At 38.2% G+C, this 25,920-nt stretch overlaps 1 protein-coding gene across 1 annotated transcript in view; it reads left to right on the top strand.

The window, feature by feature from the left end:
* ARID2 (AT-rich interaction domain 2) overlaps window positions 1-25,920 on the top strand; it is a 202,198-nt gene that overhangs the window by 173,827 nt on the left and 2,451 nt on the right. Inside the window, exons 17-20 of the mRNA XM_018047898.1 lie at window positions 6,590-6,728; window positions 6,821-6,906; window positions 9,822-9,945; window positions 10,035-10,126. Coding sequence (XP_017903387.1) covers window positions 6,590-6,728; window positions 6,821-6,906; window positions 9,822-9,945; window positions 10,035-10,126 — 441 coding nt within the window. The remainder of the gene's footprint in view (window positions 1-6,589; window positions 6,729-6,820; window positions 6,907-9,821; window positions 9,946-10,034; window positions 10,127-25,920) is intronic.

The raw sequence follows: 25,920 nt of genomic DNA, 5'->3' as shown, positions 1-25,920 counted from the left end.
ATAGAAAAAGTGTACTTTATCTACTTCAGTTATGTTTTCATGATGCCTAAGAAAGTATTTGATGGTAGGAAAAATGACATTAGTAATCATAGTATCAGTTCACTTCAGTTCAGTCACTCAGTCATGTCCAACTCTGTGCTACCCCATGAATCACAGCATTCTAGGCCTCCCTGTCCATCACCAACTCCTGGAGTTCACCCAAACTCATGTGCATTAAGTCAGTGATGCCATCCAGCCATCTCATCCTCTGTCGTCCTCTTATCCTCCTGCCCCCAATCCCTCCCAGCATCAGGGTCTTTTCCAATGAGTCAGCTGTCTGCATGAGGTGGCCAAAGTATTGGTATAGATTATACCAATAACATCATGGTTTTTGGCTCTTAAAAGTTCTGTTAGTGTTTTTTTACCTCAAGTGTTTGCTTAGGGGAGTTAAAATCAGGAAACTTGCACCTAGTAGCCTTATTGAACAACTTTTTCAGTTGAACCAAACAGCTTTTCACTAGGATAAAGGAAAAAAAGAATTTGGCTGAAGGGGATTTCAGTAAAAGAATAAAGGCTAATCCTGAGCTTTAGCTGTGACTGTTTGAGTAATGAGCAGGAGATAAAGCATCATAAATTGTATTGATGATATAATTGAAAATAATATATATATCTTTGAAAGATGGCCAGTGACTAAGAAAAAGTGTTGGATATGTTTAATCTAATAAATGTACTAGGTATTAAATTTAGTATCACTTTGTGCCAGATAATGTAAATCTAGTTTCTGTACTTTGAGAAAAGTAACAGGATCTAAAAAAAGTGTTTCTACTGTTTTTAGTTGGAGTCACCTTTATATTGTTATACTTTAGTATAATATCCAGGAGAAACAGAAAGATAGAAGATGCAAAAGAAGGGATAATTTATGAAGAAACAAAATAGAATTCAGTATGTAAGCAAAGGAGTTAACCCTGGACACGGTGGCTTCTTCTGGCTATTATCCAAAGGAAGAAAAAATGATTAATGACAGAAGATGTAATATAAAGAAAAAGGAAGTTAAGGAAGCTCTAACAGAGTAACCGATTCTTTCAGTAATAGCCCTTCCCCCAACCCAGAGATGTAAAAATCACTTAATTCACAAATTCACATGAATACAGATGAAGATGAGCTCTAATAAGATTGAAGTTCAGTGTTTAACAAAAGGTGAAAAGTTTTGAGCAGTCTCTGTGGGGAGTGGGTTTGGGTGCAGAAATTAATAAAATGAATTGTGAGTAATAGTTGATAATAGGGATCATTAACTTGGAGATAGACTAATAAACTTTACTGAGCAAGGTATGACAATGTTGAAATAGCTCGGGAAAAGATCTCAGAGTATATGATTAACAAGATGGGCAAGGTTAAAATGAAAGAGGTTACCACTGCTACCACTACAACAACTACTACTAATAATTATGATTATGTTGATAAAAGCTCTCATTTATTGTTGGCATAGTATTTGCTAAATAATTGTACACGTATCACCATATTTAATTCCTACAACCGCCCTGAAAGCTAGAATAACAGTAAGTAAAATGAGTTTCGGAGTGAAGTTATTTGCTTAGTTCTTCTACCTGTGGTTGATTGTCCCCAAAGTGTGTTTGGGGAGGAGGGGAGGCAACCTTCACATTGTACATGCCAGAAGTTGCATATTTATTACAACAGTTTTTCACAGATGGTGATAAAGCATCTTAAGGACATTCTTTTTATTTGTACAAAGGCATCATATAACCATACAATGGCTGCTGCTGCTGCTGCTAAGTCACTTCAGTCATGTCTGAGTCTGTGCGACCCCATAGACGGCAGCCCACCAGGCTCCCCTGTCCCTGGAATTCTCCAGGCAAGAACACTGGAGTGGGCTGCCATTTCCTTCTCCAATGCATGAAAGTGAAAAGTGAAAGTGAAGTCGCTCAGTCGTGTCTGACCCTCAGCGACCCCATGGACTGTAGCCTACCAGGCTCCTCCGTCCCTGGGATTTTCCAGGCAAGAGTACCGGAGTGGGTTGCTATTTCCTTCTCCTAGGGATCTTCCCAACCCAGGGATCAAACCGGGGTCTCCTGCATTGCAGGCAGATGATTTACCCTCTGAGCCACTAGGGAAACCATTATGGAAAAGAATATGAAGAAGAATATGTATATAACTGAATCACCTGTTGTATACCAGAAACAAACACAACGTTGTAAATCAACTCTGCTTCAATTAAAAAAAAAAAAACAGTACACCTCAGTTTTGTTTAAAAAACACAATACAAAGTGAAGACTTAGGTGCATCAGCAGTAAAACACCTACCTGCAGTTCAGGAGATGTGGACTTGATCCCTGGGTCAGGAGATCCACCAGCGAAGGAAATGACAACCCACTCCAATATTCTTGCCTAGGAAATCCCTTGGACAGAGGAGCCTGGTGAGCTACAGGCCATGGGCTCGCAAAGAGTCAGACACAACTTAAGATTAAACAGCAACAACAACTAAAGTGTTAGCAGTTTAGGTAATTGAATCCCAGAAAATTTTTATTTTCATTTGGTTGCCTTTATGAAGTTTTCTGATCTTTTTAAATGAATGTGTTGCTTGTTTCAGGGGACCAGGTAGGTTGTTGATAGGTAGAAGTAAGGGAAATTGTTTAGACACAGTGGTAGACATTAGTGACATCCCACTTCATGTCTTATTCTTCTCCATCTCAGAAAAAAATAAAGTTCCCTGAAAACTCATTATTTTAAGTTGAAATTACATTTATGCCTTTTAAGTCCATATATTCCACTTAGTGGATTTGGAAACCTTAATTTCTTTCCACCTTCATATGATCATTGTAGCCAGCTTCATCACTATTTTAGAACTTCACCTTGTACCATATTCAGTTAAAGTCTGGTTGGTATGACTTAAACAGTTAGATGAATAGAGAGAAAATAGAATTAGGATGAGTGGAAACACCATAGGTAAGAGGGACATAAGAGACCCTAAGTTTAGCAAGTAAATTGAGCACTTAAAAATTCCTGTTGTCTTAAAACCACATGCACACAGAGTTGTGTGTGTTGAGTGGTTTAAATTGATTTAAAGAAGGACTAACTTCATCCTTTTTTCTTTTCACCAGTAGATTCATCAATTTTATGTATTGTAAACTTGCTTCACTTAATGTATTGCAAAATAGTTTAAAATAGATAACATTTTGACTCTGACAAGTCATGGTACATTTGGAGTTTGATTTGTGTGTGTGTTTGTCTGGTGTGTGTAAACAGTTTAACTTTTCAGTTAATAAATTAATAGTATTTAAGTAAAATCTTAAAAGTACAATGAGAACTGTCTTCTTATAATAGTAGTATTCCAGTCATTATTTCATATTAATGAAATAGCATTATGAGTAAAAGTGTTAGATGCTCAGTTGTGTCCGATTCTTTGTGACCTCATGGACTGTAGCCCACCATGGAATTCTCCAGGCAAGAGTACTGGAGTGGGTAGACATTCCCTTCTCCAGAAGATCTTCCCAACCCAGGGATCAAACCTGGATCTCCCTCATTGCAGGCAAATTCTTTATAACTATTGTTTTGTACTTTTTGACTTCCCTCACCTATGTTATATCCTATCCCCATCTCCTGCCTATGACAACCACTAGTCTCTTCTCTTTACCTGTGACCTTAGTAGGAGCATTTGGGTTTGTTTTTTGTTTTTGTTTTTGTTTTTTCACCTTCCACATATTGAATGAGTTCATATGATACTTGTCTTTCTTGGTTTGACATATTTCACTTAGCATGATTCCCTTGAGGCTATCCAAATTACAGATGGCAAGATTTTCTCCTTTCTTCATGGCAGTATAATATTTCTCTTTGTACCACGTTTTCTTTCCATTTATCTGTTGATGGACCCGTTGTTCAGTCACTAAGTCATGTCCAACTCTTTGCAAACCCATGGACTGCAGCACACCAGGCTTCCCTATCATTCACTTCTCCCAGAGTTTGCTCAAATTCATGTCCATTGAGTCGATAATGCCATCCAGCCATCTCATCCTCTCTTGCCCCCTTCTCCTCCTGCCCTCAATCTTTCCCAGCATCAGAGTCTTTTCCAATGAGTCAGCTCTTCACACCAGGTGACCAAAGTATTGGAGCTTCAGTTTCACCATCAGTCCTTCCAGTGATTATTCAGGATTGATTTCCCTTAGAATGGACTGATTTGATCTTTTTGCAGTTGAAGGGACTCTCAAGAGTCTTCTCCAGAACCACAGTTCGAAAGCATCAGTTCTTCAGTGCTAAGCCTTCTTTATGGCCCTACTCTCCCATCTCTACATGACTACTGGAAAAACCATAGCTTTGACTATATGGATCTTTGTCAGCAAAATTATATCTATGCTTTTTAATGCACTGTTTAGGCTTGTCATGGATACTTAGGTGGTTTCTGTATCTTGGCTTTTGTAAATAATGCTACAGTGAACATGGGGGTGTACATATCTTTTCAAGTTAGTGTTTTCATTTATTTGGTAAATATCCATAGTGGGAATTGCTGGATCATATGGTAGTTCTATTTTTAATATTTTGAGAAATCTCTATATTGTTTTTCACAGTAGCCACACCAGTTAACATTCTCACTAAGGGTGCACAGGGACAGGGGTTTTGTTTTTCTCCATATCCTCACCAACACTTCTTCTTTCTTGTGTTTTTGATAGTAGTCTTCCTAACATATGTGAGGTGACATCTCATTGTGGTTTTGGTATTGGTTTCTTCATGTACCTGTTTGTCTTCTTTGGAAAAGTGTCTAATTAGAACCTCTATCCATTTTAAAATTTTGGGATTTTTGCTGCTGAGCTGTATGTGTTCCTTATCTACTTTGGATGTTAACCCCTTATGAGATATATGATTTGTAAATATTTTCTCCCATTCAGTACATTGTCCTTTTACTTTGTTGATTGTTTCCATTGCTTTTTAGTTTGATGTAGTCCCACTTATTTATTTTTTATTTATTTATTTATTTATTTATTTTTGCTTATTTTTGTTTATCGTTGTCTTTGTTTTTGGTATCAGTATCAAATCTGCAAAAATCATTGCTGAAGCCTGTGTTCAGCAACTTAACACTTCTGTTTTCTTCTAGGACTTTTATGATTTCATTCTTTACATTCCAGTCTTTAATCCATTCTGAGTTAACTTTTTTTGGTATGGTATAAAAGAGTAGTTGAGTTTCTTTTTCTTTTTCTTTTTTTTTGCATGTGGGTATGCATTGTTACCAACATTTCTGATTGAAGGCATTGTTTTCTGTTATATGCTTTTTACTTCTTTATATAAACTAATTGATTATATATCCATGAATTTATTTCTGGGCTCTCTGTTCCATGTGTCTGTTTTTATGCAGATACCATACTGTTTTGATTACTATAGCTTTGTAATATAGTTTGAAATTAGGGCACATGATGCCTCCAACTTTTCATGTTTCTCAGGATTGCTTTAGCTTTTGGGGATCTTTTGTGATTTTGTACAAATGTAAGGATTAATTGTTCTATTTCTGTCAGAAATGCCATTGGAATTTTGGTAAGGAATGCATTTACTCTGTAGATCGCTTTGGGTAGTATGTCACTTTAAACTGTATTAATTCTTTGAATCCATGACAGTTTTATAATAAAACTATCAGAAATTATTTATATAGATGGAATGAAATATGTCAGTTACAATGGTTTTTAACATCATCTTTTATACTTAAGTATTCAGTTCTTTTGATTAAAATTTATTTTTAAATGCCTATCATTTATTTCCTGAAGGAATATTAATTTGAAATATTATGTATGTGCTCCACATCAGAAATTGGCTCAGATATAGACATAGTTATCTGACATCCATAAAAAATTCAATTCTGAGAGAGTTCTGCTATAAACTTTAAAGATATTGACTATATAAATATTTGAGTTAGTAGTTAGTAATTGAAGTCTTTTAATGTAGTCTTTGCTATCTGGATTCCAGTATTCTCTCATTGCCATATAACCTATTTAACAAGGAAGTGGTACAGTATCTGATTTTCTTCAGATTTCTGTCCTTGGCCAGGTATACTCAGGTATTTGTATTATTAAACCTCAAGGTCTGTAACTGAGTAAGGTATGATGTTGGAGAAACGAGAGACGTGACTTCTTAAACATGGATGGACATACAAAATGTGAATTCAACTTAAGAGCCAGACTCACCAAAGTTTATAGCATTTAGATTTTTAGATTGAATATGCTGGAGTTTATTATATGTGATATGAAATCTGGTAAATGCTTGAGCAGCTTCTGAGAGTACAACAGAGTATGGTATTTGTTTATAAGATTATGTTCTGTTGTGTTTTCAAATGAAATTTTATCTACTTTCAAGAGATTCGTAACTGACTTTTGTTGAAGTTAGGGAAATGAGAGTGAAATATTAAGCTTATATCTAATTATCAGAAGTGTTCAGAACTTTTGAGTATTTGACTTTTAAGTATAGCAGGAGTTTTAAAAATATTATTTGAAATGATATTCATTTGTACTGTTTTGCTTATTATTTGTTCTGGAGCTTTTGTATTAAGAGAGCAGGTTTTCTATTTTAAAGAACATATCTAAGTGTTAGAACATTTCTACTACTTTTATTTTTTGTAGGTGGTTTCAGACCCCCTCACAGGTTTTCTACCATGCAGCAACTGAACATGGAGGAAAAGACGTATATCCAGGGCAGTGTCTTTGGGAAGGTTGTGAGCCTTTTCAACGACAGAGGTTTTCTTTCATCACTCACTTACAGGTACACTTTCTTAATACTATTGGATTTGTAGCTCATTTGGTTGCATTAGAGATCTTGATGCTTACGTTTTTTACTTCCATTTTCTTAAAAAGGACAAGCACTGTTCAAAGGATGCCCTGCTTGCAGGATTAAAACAAGATGAACCAGGACAAGCAGGAAGTCAAAAATCTTCTACCAAGTAAGGAACATGAGTTTACTTCCTGTTGTGCATTTAAATAAAAGACAAATCAGGAAACCAGGCAAAATAGCAATAAAAGGCAATTCAGCATGTCAGGAGACAGGAAACCTGGGTTGTAGTCTAGCTATGTATGTGACCCTGTTCAAAGTGCATAAGTGCCCTAGGAATCACATTTTATATTGGCTGGACCACATGATGTATAAGTACCTTATAGCTCTAATATTTTGATTCCACTTTGTAGACAAGTCATTTGGTAGTAATGGCTGATGATCTATGAGAAATGCTTTGTAGATTGGAAATAAATATATGGTTCTGTGTCCTTTGGGAGAGGAGTTGAACATGTACTTGATAATGGCAGAGAGATTTATTCCTACAACTACTCCTGAGGAGAGGCTAAAGTGGCATGTGATCGTACAACGTAAAAGGTATATGTCGCATTTACTGTTTGTTATCATTTACCTTTTATTTCCATGAACATTTACAATAACTTGTAGTCAAGTTCTGAGTTGGCTGGATTCCTATAAGGTTCTTATTAGATTTACACAGTATCTCCTATTTTATAGTTTCCAGCTGAGGCCTTTAATTCTAAATAATACAGTCAGCCCTCCAGATCTTCAGGTTCAGCATCTGAGGATTCAACCAACCAGGGATCAAAAATATTTGAAAAAACTTTTTTTCAGGAAATTCTAAAAAGCAAATTTTAATTTGCCATGTACTAGCAACTGTTTACATATCATTTGCATTGTACTGAGTATATAAGTAATCTGAATGATTTAAAACACACAAGAGGATATATGTAGGTTATATGCAAATATTGTCATTGCTTGGTATCTGTCTGGGATTGGCTCTAGGATTTTGGTATCCTCAGGGGGTCCTGGAACCAGTCTCCCATGAATACCAAGGGATAGTTGTATTTTAATTATTATAATATGAAGATAAATTAATTTGTCAACATTTGTTGAGATATTGCTGTGTACTGAACACTATGCCAAACATGATTTAGTCTAACTTCAGAGAACTGAAATTCTAGACAGAACTTCAAGGGTGGGAACGCTGGAAGCTGCTTACATACTTTATTCATCCCATTATTTTTTATTCTCTCCATTACTATTCATTCCTCAGCTAGGCACTAAAATATGACATGAGGTATACATGACCAACATATGTTTTGCTGTTCTCAAGTCTGGAGATACAATGAGAGATATAGATAATTCTTATTAAATGGCATCAAATGCACAGGACACTGTGAAAGCCCTCCTACACCAATGTAGGAGACCATAGAAGGCTTTCTGATAGAAAATGAATCCAAACTGAGATCTATAGAATGAGCCATAAACATGAGTTTGGATTTACCCTCAAAGCAGTGGCAAGTCACTTTTCTGCCAAATACTTTTTTCTATAATTTTCACTGTACAGTTGACCCATGAACAACACAGGTATCAATTGGGAGGATCTGCTAACAAGTGGATATTTGTCACAGTAAATACTGTGGTGCTGTACTATCTCTGGTTGGTTGAATCCACAGATATGGAACTGCAGGTATGGGGGTTCAAGTGTAAAGTTATATGCGTATTTTTGACTACAGGGAGAGTGGGTACACAAACTCCCATGTTGTTCAAGGGTGAACTGTATTTAATTTGTATTTATTAATGTAGCTTTTAGCCTGCCTGGTGGCTCAGATGGTAAAGAATCTGTCTCCAATGCAGGAGACCCAGGTTCAGTCCCTGAATTGGGAAGATCCCCTGGAGAAGGAAATGGCAACCCACTCCAGTATTCTAGCCTGGTGAATCCCATGGACAGAGGTGTCTGGTGGGCTACAGTTCATGGGGGTCACAAAGAATCGGACATGACTGAGTGACTTTCACTTCACTTCTGTGTAGCTTATAATAGTATGCTGCAATATGTTTGATTTTGTTCATATTTGGAGGGTTATTTTGGTATATCCATTATAATAAAAAATCTTTGTCATTTATACATGAAGTCAATAATAATTTTTATCTGTGTCAATACATAGATCTTTATCTAGAGAAATCTATATGTAGATATAGACACAAACTAGCTTACAATTTAGAGATTGCTTTTATGTTAACTTAGTATTCAAAATTAGTTTACTCATGTAAAAAAATGCCAGAAATATCCCCACTTTACAGATGTGAAACCTGAAGCACAAAGGGGCAAATTGAATGGTTCAAAGTCATGCAGCCAGTGAGGGGCAGAAACAGGACTTTCTCCCTGAGAGCCAGTTCTCTCACCACTGTTGCCTCAGCAGAATACACCAGATACTGATGCAGTTTTTCTGTGTGGCAAAGGAAACCTAGAGTAGTTTGAATCTCATTTTTATAAAATCTGTCTCTGCAGTCCCTCCATCTTTGCTAAAGGACATTAGAGCTATACTGAAATGATTGATTGAAATTGGTTAATAAAAAATTCTATAAGATAGTAATAGTTTGAAATGTAGTAGTTAGCATAACTTCATGTTATTATCATATTAGGTTGTCTTTTCCTGGGTGACCTATACATATACCAGTACACTCTTAGGAGATATATTTTACTTCTAGGTACCATTTAGCAAAACTAATTTGCAGCTCAACTTGTAGACTATTCTTTGTTAACATCTTTACATTGCATTCAAAGATATGAACTCAACTTTTAAGCTATGTTGTGTTTATATATATATATGAGTTGTAGTAGGACATCTGTTGTTTGCTTTAAAGTTGATAGATTGCAAATAAAAGACCATGAACCCTTTTGCCTCATTTGGCACAAAGAGTAATTATTACTGCTGGGCCACCAGAGCTTTTACTCACGCTGTGTCTACCTCGATAACCACGTTCAGGTTTGGCAGGTTAGTCATTTGTTGTCAGTCTGCCTGAACTGTCATGTTAACAGTCTCTTCCTCTCCCTGGTATATTTAGGCAGCCAGCTGTAGGGGGCACAAGCTCAGCTCCTAGAGCACAAAAGGCCATTGTGAATCATCCCAGTGCTGCCCTTATGGCTCTAAGGAGAGGATCAAGAAATCTTGTCTTTCGAGACTTTACAGTAAGTAAGCCTTGGAAGCCTTAACTGTGAAGGTGTGAACACTGTATGATTTAGACCTTTATTCTTTTTCTTTTCTTTTCCTTTTTAAGGATGAAAAAGAGGGACCAATAACTAAACACATCCGACTAACAGCTGCCTTAATATTAAAAAACATTGGTAAATATTCAGAATGTGGTCGCAGGTGAGTAATCTGTTTTCTGTAGTCAGAGTGAATTTTTATTTTACTGTTACCTGTAAGTTTAGATATCTGCATTGTAGTCACTGTTTTTCTCATCAATTTTTGGATGTCTAAAAGCTTATGTCAAAGTAGACTGTTGTAGATTCTTAAAAGCCACAAAAGTGGAAGTTGAAACAACCAAAAGGTGTTCTTGAACTTGTTCAAGTTAAATTTCTTGTTCGTCATAGCATTTAGAGGAAAAAGTAGGTCTACCAAAGAACACTTGGGAGTTTACTAGGAGGAAAAAGGAATTGGTTACTTGAATCATGTGGAATTAGAATGGAATTCAGTTTGATAATTGCCGTTTTGATGAAACCATCAAAGTCATAGATATGCTAAGATTCTTGGACTTACGAGAAAACTTAGTATTTTATAAATCTATGGAAACTGGAAACAGCTCTAAGTCTTGAGAAAGCAAATGTAGATTTGTCTCCTTTGAACCTTGAAAATAATCTTTTAGTATTCTTCCTCCATCTTCAGCTGACTCAACTTGGGCTCGTTAGTTGGGAAGTCATGCTTTAATGCATCTTGCCTTCCAGACAGTGCTTTTCTCTCCTACTTTTTCTCTTCTCACATGCTGTTAATCAAATCTACCTTGGTTCTCCTCCTCCTATTTTACCTTGTGTTGGATCTTAATAATATTCCTTGTAGTTACATTCCAGCTGGACTTTCTGAGCAAAAAAACAGAGGCATCAATTACAAAAAAGCAATTACTTTATATCAAACTTTAAAACTTAGGTAAATTTAAAGCGAATAAAACTTAAGTTTAAAAAAAGTGTTTGCAATAACAAAAGTTACTATATTTCATGAATCAAGTATTCCCACAGAGGAATAAGAAAAAATTCTTAACATTCAAATTAAAAATAAGGTTTTTTCAGAAAAAGAAATAAGAAGGTTTTGTCACTAGCATCTCCCAATTGCATTTATAGTATCATTTCTTCCTTTCTGTCTCACTATATTTCTCTTCCTACTCCTTCTTTGGCTGCATATCAATTTTAGCCAAATTGAACCACATGCAGATTCCATCCACCCTAGATGTCTTTCATGTCACACTTTTGTATCTTCCCTGGTTGCGGCCCATTGAGCATCTGCAAGCCTTCCCTAATCCAGCTCAGACGCTGGCGTCTGTGTGCTGCCTTTCCTGTGCTGTGTTCCTCTTCCTCATTGAGTCTGTGTTTATAACACTTCTGTTTTATAACATTTCATCTTACGTTTTGTAAGTAGTTTTTCATATGGCTTTCCACCCTACTGTATCTCTCAGATCTAATCTCTTGACTCTATTGTCACTTCCACTGTATAGTCATAAGGGATTTGATTTAGGCCACACCTGAATGGCCTAGTGGTTTTCTGTACTTTCTTCAATTTGAGTGTAAATTTTGCAATAAGAAGCTCATGATCTGAGCCACAGTCGGTTCCAGGTCTTGTTTTTGCTGACTGTATAGAGCTTCTCCATCTTCAGTACTGACCATCTGGTGACGTCCATATGTAGAGTCATCTCTCGTGTTATTGGAAGAGGGTGTTTGCTATGACCAGTGCTGCATTCTCTTGGCAAAACTCTGTTAGTCTTGGCCCTGCTTCATTTTGTACTCCAGGGCAAACTTTCCTATTAACTCCAGGTATCTCTTAACTTCCTACTTTTGCATTCCAGTCCCCTATGATAAAGTGGACATCTTTGTTTGGTGTTAGTTCTAGGTCTTTTAGGTCTTCATAGAACTGTTCAGCTTCATCTTTGGCATTAGTGCTTGGGGCATAGGCTTGGATTACTGTGATGTTGAATGGGTTGCCTGGGAAAGGAACTGAGATCATCCTGTCATTTTTGAGACTGCACCCAAGTACTACATTTTGGACTCTTGTTGATTATGGTAATTAGTAGTAATTATGGAGTAATTAAATTACTCCATTTCTTCTAAGGGATTCTTGCCCACAGTAGTAGATATAATGGTCATCTGAATTAAATTCTCCCATTCCAGTCCATTTTAGTTCACTGATAGCTAAAATGTCGATATTCACTCTCGCCACCTCTTGTTTGACCACATCCAATTTATCTTGATTCATGGACCTAACATTCCAGGTTCCTAACAATATGTTTCTTTACAGCATTGGACTTGACTTTTCGCCACCAGAAACATCCACAACTGGTCATTGTTTTTGCTTTGGCTCAGCCCCTTTTCTAAAGCTATTTCTCTACTCTTACCCAGTAGCATATTGAACGCCTACTGACTTGGGCTCATCTCTAGTTTCATATCTCTTTGCCTTTTCATATTGTTAATGGGGTTCTCAAGGCAAGAATACTGAAGGAGTTTGTCATTCCCTTCTCCAGTAGACCACATTTTGTCAGAACTGTCCACATGACCCAACCATTTAGGGTGGCGGATAAGGGTCATTAAGTTACATAAGGCATCCATGTGATCATTTTGGTTAGTTTTCTGTGATGTGGTTTTCGTTCTGGAGGCCATAGGATTGCAATTCTTGCTTCTTCTGTTATGGAGGGTGTGATCAAAGCCATCCCAAAGAAAAAGAAATGCAAGAAAGCAAAATGGTTGTCTGAGGAGGCTCTGCAGTTAGCTGAGAAAAGAAAAGAAGTGAAAGGCAAGGAGAAAGAAGAGAAAGATATGCCCAACTGAATGCAGAGCTTCAAAGAATAATAGGGAGAGATAAGAAAGGCTTCTTAAGTGAACAGTGCAAATAAATAGAGGAAAACAATAGAATGGGAACAACTAGAGATCTCTTCTAAAAGAGAGATACCAAGGGAACATTTCATGCAAAAATGGGCTCAATAAAGGACAGAAATGGAATGGACCTAACAGAAGCAGAAGATATTAAGGAGAGGTGGCAAGAGTACACAGAAGAACTGTATAAAAAGGATCTTAACGACTTGGATAACCACAATGGTGGGGTCACTCACCTAGCACCGGATATCCTGGAGTGTGAAGTCAACTGGACCTTAGGAAGCATTGCTATGAACAAAGCTAGTGGAAGTGATGGAATTCCACTGGAACTATTTTAAATCCTAAAAGATGATGCTATTAATGTGCTGCACTCAGTATGCCAGCAAATTTGGAAAACTCAGCAGTGGCCACAGGACGGGAGAAAGTCAGTTTTCATTCCAACCCCAAAGAAAGGCAATGCCAAAGAATGGTCAAACTACCGTACAATTGTGCTCATTTCACATGCTAGCAAGATATTGCTCAAAATCCTTCGAGCAAGGCTTCAGCAGTATGTGAATGAAGAACTTCCAGATGTTCAAGCTGGATTTAGGAAAGACAGAGGAACCAGAGATCAAATGCCAGTATCCACTGGATCATAGAAAAAGCTAGAGAATTCCAGAAAAACATCTACTTTCCTTCACTGACTATGTTAAAGCCTTTGACCATGTGGGTCACAACAAACTGTGGAAAATTCTTGAAAAAAATGGGAATACTAGATCACCTTTCCTGCTTCCCAAGAAACCTGTATGCAGATCAGGAAGTACCAGTAGAACCAGACATGGAACAATGGACTGGTTTCAAATTGGAAAAGGAGTATGTCACAGCTGTAGATTGTCACTCTGCTTATTTAACTTAAAGGCAGAGTACATTATGCGAAATGTCAGACTGGATGAATTACAAGCTGGAATCAAGATTACCAGTAGAAGTACTACAGCCTCAGATATGTAGATGATACCACCCTAATGGCAGAAAGCAAAGAAGAACTAAAGAGCCTCTTGATGAAAGTGAAAGAGGGGAGTGGAGAAGCTGACTTAAAACTCAACATTCAAAAAACTAAGATCATGGCTTCTGGTCCCGTCATTGATGGCAAATAGATGGGACCATCATTCATGACAATAAATGAAAACAATGAAAGACTCTATGGTGTTGGGCTCCAAAATCATTGCCGATGGTGACTGCAGCCATGAAATTAAAAGACACTTGCTCCTGGAAAGAAAGGGACAAACCTAGACAGCATATTAAAAAGCAGAGATATCACTTTACTGATGAAGGTCCATATAATCAAAGCTATGGTCTTTTTAGTAATCAGGTAGGGACGTGAGAGTTGGACCATAAAGAAGGCTGATCGCTGAAGAATTGATGCTTTTGAGCTGTGGCACTGGAGAAGGCTCTTGAGAGTCCCTTGAACAGCAAGGAGATCAAACCAGTTAATCCTAAAGGAAATCAACCCTGAATATTCATTGGAAGGACTGATGCTGAAGCTAATGCTCCAGGTGTTTGGCAGTCAGATGCAAGGAACCAAATCATTGGAAAAGACCCTGATACTGGGAAAGACTGAAGGCAGGAGGAGAAGAGGGTGGCAAAAAATGAGATGGTTGGATGGCATCACCAACTCAATGGGGATGAGTTTGAGCAAACTCCCGGAAATGGTGAAGAAAAGGGAAGCCTGACTTACTGCAGTCTATTGAGTCACAAAGAATCAGACACAACTTAGCAACTGAACAACAGTGTCCCCCTTATTGACCTAACTACACATTTTCTCTGAGTAATCTTTTAACCTGCACACCTTCAGTACAGTGCCCAATACAGTAAGAAATCATTCCTATTTCCTCCTTATTGAAGACTCAGCTCAGGTCACCTCTTCCTTTCCTGAATTTCCCTCACTACCCACCCTTGACCTAAGGTGCCTCCTCCAGATTGCATGTTATTATTTACATGATGAGATCTGTGAAAGCAGGAGCTGAACATTTATTTTGGTTTTTGTGTTCTTAGTGCCTAGCATAATGTTGGGAATATAATAGTGATTCAATAAATATTTTATTGATAGTTTTTCATAGAGTTCTGATCTGGAATTTGTGTGGACAATTGAAGTTCTGAAAATAAATTTAAAACTTTTTCCTCACATTCAAGTTGCACATTCTTAGGTTTACAGCAAAGCCACTTTGGCTACATTTCATTATTGAACCAAAAGTTTTCATTTTATTGTTTTTGTTTTGTTGTTGATTTTGTTATTTTATTTAACTCTAAACCTTCCAGATGTCTTTTGGCATCTTCATTTGCTATGATCCTAGAATACTAGAAGGAAAAGAATTAAAGAAATCGAATAAATTCTTTCCATTCACCCTCCCAGTCTGGATTGAAATCTCCATATAGAATGTCTGTTGAATACCTCCAGGGATGAGAAGTTTTGGTAGAGCAGGCAGGCAGATTCTTTACCATATACAGGGAAGTCCCTGGAATACTGACAGAATCTGGCAAAACCCATAGATGTAAGGAATAGAATATAAGAAATCAGAAGATAATTCTCTGTTGATATATGGAATCTCTGGTGGAATATGTTACAAGGTGTGATTTAAAAAAAAAAAAACTAAAGCAAATTATATTTGCAGTAAGAAAACCACATGTCAAAAGGAAGATACATGAAATTTACTTTCATTTTATAGTACAGTATACTGAAGAGTATGAAATGTTCACATTTTTTAAAATTTGGAAATCTGGTTGTTTGAATAATGTAGACTGTTTAAACACAGTTTATCTCCTTTCTGATTAAACTTGAGCTTTGGAGAATTGCAGTATATTTCTCTTCTTTTTGATGTATTTATCTTTTATCTGTGTCATGCGTGTTGTTGGTGTTGTTCAGTCGCTAAGTCATTCTGATTCTTTGTGACCCCATGGATTGCAGCTCCTCTGTCCCCCACTGTCTCCTGGAGTTTGCTCAAATTTATGTCTGTTAAGTTGGTGATGCTATCTAACCATCTTGTTTAAAAATAAAATGATTTTTATTCACTAATCATGAATGATCTGAAAAAAAAATGAACAGTTCTGTTTACAGTAAATCAGAAGAATAAAATATTTAATCATATTAACCAAGGAGGTAAAGACTTATACCATGAGAACTTTACATTGCTGAAAGAAGTTAAAGATGTATAGAAATGGTAAGACATCCTTTGTTCATCACTTAGAAGGCTTAATATTAGTAAAATGTCAGTAATACCCAAAGAAATCTACAGATTCAGTGCAGCCCCTATCAAAATTTCAGTATTTTTTGTAGAAATAGAAAAATTTGTTCAAAAATTCATATGGAATCTCAAGGAACCTTGAATTGCAAAACTGTCTTGAAAAAGAGGAACAAAGTTAGAGGACTCACACTTCCTGATTTCAGATTTTTCTGCAAAGCTATAGTCATCAAAAGCGTACACTGCCCTTAGTGACATAAAGACAGACATACTGACCAGTGGGGCAGACTGGAGAGGCCAGACATAAGTCCTTGCATATATGGCCAAATGATTTTCTATAAGGTAATGCCAGTTCTCTATTAAATGAGAAAAAGATAGTCTTTTCAACAAATGGAATTGGGAAAACTGGAAATTCACAGGTGAAAGAATGAAGCTTAACCCTTATCTAAACACTACATGCAAAAATTAACCCAAAATGCATCAAAGAGACAAAACTAAAATTCTTAGAAAAAGCCTCATGATGTTGGATTTGGCAGTTATTCTTGGATATGGCACTAAAGGCATGGGAAACAGAAGAAAAAATAATTTAAATCTTATCAAAATTAGAAAAATTGTGTGTCAGAGGACAGTATTAACAGAATAAACAGTCAACAGGATGATAGAGAAGAATTACAAATCTGCTAAGGGGGTGAATATTTCAGACTATATAAGGAACTCCTAAAATTCAACAACAAAAAGCAAGCAAACCAAATCAGAAATGGGCAAAGGACTTGAATAGAAATTTCTATGAAGAAGATAAATAAATGGCCAATAAGCACATAAAAAGATGCTCAACGTTACTAATCATTCAGTTTAGTTCATTTGCTCAGTCGTGTCCTACTCTGTGTGACCCCATGAATCGCAGCACACCAGGCCCCCCTATCCATCACCAACTTCCGGAGTTGACTCAAACCCATGTCCATCGAGTTGGTGATGCCATCCAGCCATCTCATCCTCCGTAGTCCTCTTCTCCTCCTGCCCCCAATCCCTCCCAGCATCAGGGTCTTTTCCAATGAGTTACTCTTCACATGAGGTGGCCAAAGTATTGGAGCTTCAGCTTTAGCATCAGTCCTTCCAATGAACATCCGGGACTGATCTCCTTTAGAATGGACTGGTTGGATCTCCTTGCAGTCCAAGGGACTCTCAAGAGTCTTCTCCAACACCACAGTTCAAAAGCATCAATTCTTGGGCACTCAGCTTTCTTCACAGTCCAACTGTCACATCCATACATGACCACTGGGAAAACCATAGCCTTGACTAGATGGACCTTGTTGGCAAAGTAATGTCTCTGCTTTTGAATATGCTGCCTAGGTTGGTCATAACTTTCCTTCCAAGGAGTAAGCGTCTTTTAATTTCATGGCTGCAGTCACCATCTGCAGTGATTTTGGAGCCCCCAAAAATAAAGTCAGACAGTGTTTCCACTATTTCCCTATCTATTTGCCATGAAGTGATGGGACCAGATGCCATGATCTTAATTTTCTGAATGTTGAGCTTTAGGCCAACTTTTTCACTCTCCTCTTTCACTTTCATCAAGAGGCTCTTTAGTTCCTCTTCGGTTTCTACCATAAGGGTGGTGTCATCTGCATATCTGAGGTTATTGATATTTCTCCCAGCAATCTTGATTCCAGCATGTGCTTCTTCCAGCCCAGCATCTCTCATGGTGTACTCTGCATATAAGTTAAAAAAGCAGGGTGACAGTATACAGCCTTGATGTACTCCTTTCCTATTTGGAACCAGTCTGTTGTTGCATGTCCAGTTCTAACTGTTGCTTCCTGACCTGCATACAGATTTCTCAAGAGGCAGGTCAGGTGGTTTGGTATTCCCATCTCTTTCAGAATTTTCCACAGTTTAGTGTGATCCACACAGTCAAACGTTTTGGCATAATCAATAAAGCAGAAATAGATGCTTTTCTGGAACTCTCTTGCTTTTTCCATGATCCAGTGGATGTTGGCAATTTGATCTCTGGTTCTTCTGCCTTTTCTAAAACCAGCTTGAACATCTGGAAGTTCACGGTTCATGTATTGCTGAAGCCTGGCTTGGCGAATTTTGAGCATTACTTTACTAGCGTGTAAAGATGCTCAACATTACTAATCATTCAGTTCAATCATTAGGAAAATGCAAATCAAAACCACAATAACATACCACTTCATACCTATTAGGATGGCTTTTATTAAAAACAAAACAAAACAAAAAAAAACTGAAAACAAGTGTTGGCAAGGATGTGGAAAAATTGGAACCTTTGCGCATTGCTCATGGAAATATAAAATGATACGGTCACTGTGGAAAGCAATTTGTCTTTTCCTCAAAAAATTAAACATTTCAGGACTGCCCCGGTGGTGAACCTGTATAGGACTCCACCTGCCAGTGCAGGGACACAGGTTTGATCCCTGGTCTGTGAAGATCCCGCATACCAAGGAGCAACTAAGCTCATTCACCGCAACTACTGAGCCCCTGTGCTAGAGCCCACGAGCTGCTACCACTGAGCCCACGCGCCACCGCTGGCTGAAGCCTGACCCTCTCGGCCTGTGAGCCACTAACGAGCCCCTTGTGCTGCAGCTGCTGAAGCTCATCCGCCCGGAGCCTGTGCTCTGCAGCCAGAGAAGCAGTGAGAAGCCGTGCGCTGCAGCTGGAGAGCAGCCCCTGCCCACTGCAGCAAGAGAAAGTGTGCGCAGCGGTGAAGGCCAGCACCCCCTGAAGTGAAGAAATAAAAATAAGCTTAAAATAAAACATTTTATCCAGCAGTTTCACTTTTGGGTATATACACAAAATAACTTAAAGCAGGGGATTGAACAGATACAGTCATTCACCATTTTCATAGCAGCATTATTTATGATAGCCAGAAGGTAGAAGCATTCCCACGTGTCCATCAGTCATGAATGGATAGCTAAAAGGTGTGTGCACACAGTGGGGCACTGGAGTATTATTTGGCCTTCATAAAGAATGCAGCTCTGATGTATGCTACAGCATGAGTAAACCCTGAAGACACTGTGTATTGTGAAATAAACCAGACACAAAATGACAATTTTTGTTTGCTTCCACTCATATAAGGTAATTGGAAGAATCAAATAGAAGGTAGAACAGCAGCAGCCCTCAGCAAGGCTTGGGGAGGGAGGCAGTGGGGAATTCTTACTGGTTGTGGGAAGATGAAGAATTTGTGGAGATGGATGGGGGTAATAGTTTCACAAGTGTGTGTGTATTTAGTGCCAGTGAGCTGAGCACTTAAAAATGACTAAAATAGTAAACTTCGTATTGTGTGTATTTTACCACAATTTAAAACTGAAAACAACAAAGGACGGACTTAGGGAAAATGTAGAGTGGCTGCTAATGAGTATTAGGTTTCTTTTTTGGGGTGATGAAAATATACTAAAATTGATGGTGATGGTTGCCCAATCCTGGTAATATACTGAATACCAATGGCACCCCACTCCAGTATTCTTGCCTGGAAAATCCCATGGACGGAGGAGCCTGGTAGGCTGCAGTCCATGGGGTCACTGAGAGTTGGACACGACTCAGTGACTTCACTTTACTTTCACTTTTCACTTTCACACATTGGAGAAGGAAATGGGAACCCACTGCAGTGTTCTTGCCTGGAGAATCCCAGGGACGGGGGAGCCTGGTGGGCTGCTGTCTATGGGGTTGCACAGAGTCGGACATGACTGAAGCGACTTAGCAGCAGCAGCAGCAGCATATACTTTAAACAGGTGAATTGTGTGGTGTATGAATTATATCTCAATAAAGCTGTTACTTATAACAGACTGTATGTTAATACTCCCCATACCCACCTCCAAGAGACAGCTTTCAACAAGTTGAGTTTATTTTTCTGGCTCTTCGCCTCCATGTTTCTAAGTAGCATGTTTATATTATTGCTCCCTAACTGACCTATTTTTCACTTTACCTGTTGACCCTCTGTGTATGCAGCCCTGTTAAAACCTCTCCTCTTCACGCCTTTTTCTTTCCTTATAATTGTTACATCTTATATCAGTATTGTTTTATTGTTTGATGCTGAGCCATGTGCTCCTGTTTCACATTTCTTTTTTTCTGGGGTTAATGATTGTCTTGCTTCCTGATTAGCTTTTCATAGGCCTAATGATGATTTTTTCATATATTTCAATCAGTATGTTTCAAGCCTGTGTATAAGCTACCTAAAAACGTAAGCATAGTTGTAAACCTCTGTCAGTTCTGCATTTTTTCCGTTTGGAAACTGGCCTCGGCAGTCTGGAGAGCTTGCTTCATTGGCCTGGACGACAGCTGTCCTTGGGAATTCCTTCTTTGTTGAACCTTTTTTTAAAAAAAATATTTAGTAATCTCTCTATATTCACATGCTCAGGGTGAATTCACCCCTAAGCCCTGAAACAACAACAAAAATATATTACTTAGATGTTTTATAATTTTGGTGTCCGAAATAAAGACAAATAGAAAACTATGTCAAAACATTAAAAAGTTGCAAATTTTCATTAAAAGTATTTACATTTGTATCCTAATGCCAAATTTACAGATAATTCTTTTAAATAGAATACTCTGAAATATGAAAATAATAAAAAAAATTGTTAAATATCCACAACATATTCATGAATGAAATTCCAGATATTAGTTACTATTCCAAGTTTAGATATTTATGAATGGCCAAGGCAGCTTACAGTTCCTTGTTACTTTTTTATCCTTTATTCTTGGTTCTTTAATAGCGTGCTGCTGCTGCTAAGTCACTTCAGTTGTGTCCGACTCTGTGCGACCCCATAGACGGCAGCCCACCAGGCTCCCCTGTCCCTGGGATTCTCCAGGCAAGAACACTGAAGTGGGTTGCCATTTCCTTCTCCAATGCATGAAAGTGAAAAGTGAAAGTGAAGTCACTCAGTCGTATCTGACTCTTAGCGACCCCATGGACTGCAGCCTACCAGGCTCCTCCATCCTTGGGATTTTCCAGGCAAGAGTACTGGAACGGGGTGCCACTGCCTTAGGATATAACTCTGTAAACGTTTTAAATGGCCACTGATCACTGCCAGGAATCATTTAAACATAAACACGTGATTCTTCTGTAACCAGCAAGATCAGCCTATTAAATGCAATCAATTTTATCAGTCACTAAAAATTAAGTGTTTTTACAAACATCTTGTTTACATTACAATATATAGAAAACATTACATGTATTTTTCTTAAAATTTTTGATTGGAGAGAAAAGGATAATTTCTTGGTTAACTTTTCTCTTTCCATTTAAAGGAGTGTTTTATGTGTACTTCAGCAACGGGTTAGAAGGTCATGGCAACACCTTTTTGAACCAGGAAGAATCATTTCATAATTAGCTTGACATCCGTACTCTCTTCTATCTAGTAAAGTTTTACATTATCTTTTCTCCCGTACTTTTAAATTTTTCAGCAGTATATTTTTGAAGGTAATTCTCTTCATCAGTACTTTGAGTCAGCCACATGAGAAAGTATTAGTTCACTGAAAGCAGAGACTGACTAGATAAGCTCACTGTCTCTAACGTACCAGGAGGTACCTTGCTCAAGTAGCTGTTAAGGCTTTTTATTATATATTCTGTTGTTTTACATGGTTTTAAAGTAAAATCTCTTACATTAACTGTATGGTACAAATTGCATCAGTTCCATGAGTTTCTAGTGGGCATCCTCGAAGCCTGCCTGTCACACACTCAGGCGGAAGGCATACCCTTGGGCACGGGCCAGGCACGGATGGGAGGGGCAACCTTCTTTGGGTCTCTAGTGGGCTGGGCACCTGCGGATCACAGGCTTGGACTCGAAGATGGCCTTTCCAAGCATGTTTGGACAAATGCTGGCTTTTCCCTATAGCTATCTGGCTCTGAAGTGGGGCAAGCCACTTCCACAGGCTGAGGGGGTTGGTTCGGTTGGGGGCTGGTGAGGAGAGGTTTGGTTTCATCATTTTACTTGGCTTTTTATTAAAGTATGATATAACATGTTGGAGAAAGAACATACAGTTCCAGTTTCCACAGATCCCACCAGGTCAGGGTGATGGGCCAGGCAGAGGCTCAGAGGCTCCTTTGAATGTTACACAGGATGGAGGTTGCTCCGTCTGCCCCAGGGGCTTAAGGAAGGGCCTTTCTGACTGAAATACCTGAAACCTTTTTTTCTTGAATCCTACTTACTTCTTTTACTTGCTTTACTCTCTCATGTGGTAAGGCACCTCCTCCATAATTTCAAGGCCCTACATGTATGAAAATATTTTTGGTTTACCCTTACTCCTAAGTTTGGTTAGATTATAGAAATCTAGAATGAAAAATCGCTTTCCTTTAAAAATCTGAGGACGCTGCCTTACTGTCGTCTTAGCATGCAGCTTTGCTGTTTAGAAGTCAGGGACATTCTGGTTCCCATTCCTTTGTATGGAATCTATTTTCTCCCTTGGGAGCTTTTGGGTCTTTTCTTTTCCCCTCCCAATTTCTGATATTCTGAAATTTCATGATGCTTTGTCTTGCCCTGCCTCCCCTGGGCATTTCATTTCAGTGGGTCCTTTCAGTCAGGAGATTCATGTCCTTCAATAATGGGAAACTCTCAAATGTCTCTTTTTATGATTCCCTGTTCTCCATTGTCTATTCCCATTTCTAGAACTTCAGGCATTTTTTGGATAATAGACCCTTGTAGGGTGACCCTCTGATTTTCTTTTATTTATTTTTGTCTGTTTAATCTATTTTCTGGAAATTTCCTTGATTTATCTTCGAATCTATTTATGCTTCACCTCTCATGCTTTAAATTATGAAAGTTCAAAGTTGCCAGTTGCTGTTTTGTAGCATTCTGTTCATAGATTGAATATAGTGCTTGCTCATCTCTCTCTGAAGATATTACCAGTATTTTTTATATAATTATTGGGCTTCCCTGTTGGCTCTTGGTAAAGAATCTGCCTGCAGTGAAGGAGAGGCAGGAGACCCAGGGGTCAGGAATATCCCCTGGAGGAGGAAATGGCTACCCACTCCAATATTCTTACTTGAAAAATTCCATGGACAGAGGAGCCTCGCAGGGTACAGTCCAAAGGGTCAGACATGACTGAGCCCGCTGATCTGTTTATTTTTGGCTTTGATGGGTCTTTGCTGCTGCACAGGCTCTTCTCTAGTTGTGTGAAGCAGGGTCTCCTCGCTGTGGTTCCGGTGTGCAGACTTCTTGTGGTGGCTTCTCTTGTGGCGCACAGCCTCTAGGGCGCATGCGCGTCGGTCGTGGCAGCTCTGGAGACATGTTCTAGAGTCGGATGCATGGGCCTCGTTGCTCTGCAGCGTGTGGAGTCTTCCAGACCAGGGATCAAGCTCGCACCTCCCGCGTTGGCAAGCATATTCTTACCCACCGCGCCGCTAGATGCACGGGCCTTGTTGCTCTGCAGCGTGTGAAGTCTTCCAGATCAGGGATCAAACTCGCATCTCCCACGTTGGCAAGCAGATTCTTATCCACTGCGCCGCTAGGGAAGCCTGAAGATACTGCCAGCATTGTTGAATTTTCTTTGGCTCCTAGTACGGTTGCTGTTTACTCAGAATCTCGAATGTTTGGGACTGGGGGCTTCATGCTGTATTTTAAGAATGAACTACTGCCAGCTTCCTGGAAGCTCTGGGTGCATGATCCCCACATGTCACTGATGACTGCCATTCTAGGCTGGTCCCTGATGAGCTAGTTTGCTTCCTTGAAACCCCTCACATATCAGTCTCTATGGAGATTGTTTCTCCAGGGAAGAATCTTTGATTTTCTTGCCTTTAGAAATGAGTAACTTGAGGGAAAGTCTGTGAGGGCCTGCATTCTGGAAACAGAATTGGGGGTGGAGTGGTGAGGAGGATCTCACCATGCTGGAGTATGTTCACTTTCCTTCACACTGTCTGTGTCTGTAAGTCCTAAACTTTTTTGATTTAGTTTAATCCTACTTAGAAGTTACTTCTTACCCATTAAGTGTATTAAAATAACACAATGTTTATCTTTTATTAACACATCAAAAAGATAAAGGAACTTTTGAAATTTTAAGTTGAAAGAATATATAGTAAAGGGCATATTTCATTTTTTATCTAGTGAGTGCTTATTTAATCCTTTAACCTAACCCCCCAAAATAAATGATATTAATTTTTATAAAAAATGAACTTGTTACTTTAAAATCATCCTAGTGATTTAATTTTAGTCTTTCTAGTTTTATCTATGCAACATAAAAATAAAACAATACATTTTTACCTGTGACTTTATCGGTTTAGAAAATATGACTTTATTAAGTTTTTTTAAAGTAAAAGCTTTTTGCTTTGTCAAAATATTCATTCATTATAGAGGAAATAATTTGATTACACTTAGTATTTTTAAATGGACTTTGTATGACTATTTTTTCCAGAAAATAAAGTTGTAGACATTTTATAGTTCATTTAAAAATTTGTTAACCTAAAGAAAAGTTAAAAAGAAGTGTGAAGCTCAATAAACTATCACAGAGTGAACCACCCACATAACCAACCATCCAAATTATGAAATTGGTCAACACTAGTACCACAGTGTCCCTCTGTGTGTCCCCTGCCCCCAGTCTTTACCCCATCGTCATCTGTGGGAGCACTGTCCTGATCATAGGTTAACTTCACCGGATTCTGAATTTTATATAAGAAGAATCATTTAATATTTTTTTTTCTTGTGCTCGTTTGCTTTTTCTCTCAGTGGCGGTAGTGAAATTCGCTTATGCTGTGTGTGTATATACTGCTATGTACGTATAGCAGTCTAGAATTCTGTTGTATGAATATACTCAAATTTCTTTTTTCCATTCTATTTGTGATGGCATCTGAGTTGTTTCCAGTTTAGGACTATTAAGAATAATGCTGCCATGAACATTCTGTGAACATTTTCTGGCCATATTTGTACATATTTCTGTTTTTATGAAAGACTGGTGATTCATTGACTCTTTTGTACAAAACGAATGATTCCAAAGAAGTTTTACCAGTTTACACTCCCTCCAGTATTGTATGAGTGAGTTTCAGTTGCTCCACATACTTGCCAACATTTGCTGTTGTAATTTTAATATTTAATTTTAGCCATTCTTTTGGGTGTGTGGTGTATATACACATATGGAAATTACAAAAGCAAATACCCAAATAGCCAAAAAATGTATGAAAAGATGCCCAACTTGTTAGTCATCAATCTCAGTTTTTTAAAATAATTTTACATCTTTGTTTTGTTTTACTTTGCTTTGCTATGGTAAAAATGACTATAATCCCCATATGTTAAATTCTGGCTTTGAATTTCTTTGTCTATTCCCATAAATTGCTTCCTTACATTGTTTTTCATTCAGAATTTAGAAGTCTTCATCTCCCTTTCTTGTAGTTCTTTTACTCAGGGTTATTTAAATGAAGGCACTAAATCTCATGGGTTCTTGAATAATTTCATACTCATTGATTTTTTTCTAACATTTAATGTGAAAAATCTCACACATAAGGCAAAAACTAACTTTGCTGTGAGCACTTGTACGCCAGTCACCTTGCCCTTACCACTGACATTCTACTGTGTGCACTTCTTCATCACTTCATCACTTCTTCCCTGCTGGCTCAGACGGTGAAGCGTCTGTCTACAATGCGGGAGACCTGGGTTCGAGCCCTGGGTTGGGAAGATCCCTGGAGAAGGAAATGGCAACCCACTCCAGTACTGTTGCTTGGAAAATCCCATGGACAGAGGAGCCTGGTAGGCTATAGTTTATGGGGTCGCAAAGAGCTGGACACGACGGAGCGGCTTCACTTCACTTCACTTCATCACATATCTGTCCCTCCTTCCATTTCTGGCTGATTTACCCCTTTGCTTTGCAACCCTTGGCATCACTGTCTGTAGACAGTACTCACTTTTCTAATTTCTCCTCTTCATATACAGTCACATCAATACTG

This window comes from Capra hircus, chromosome 5 (genome assembly GCF_001704415.2).
Source record: "Capra hircus breed San Clemente chromosome 5, ASM170441v1, whole genome shotgun sequence".
Taxonomy (NCBI): domain Eukaryota; kingdom Metazoa; phylum Chordata; class Mammalia; order Artiodactyla; family Bovidae; genus Capra; species Capra hircus.
The sequence above is the reverse complement of the archived record's forward strand: the minus strand, read 5'-3'. Positions and strand labels throughout refer to the sequence as shown.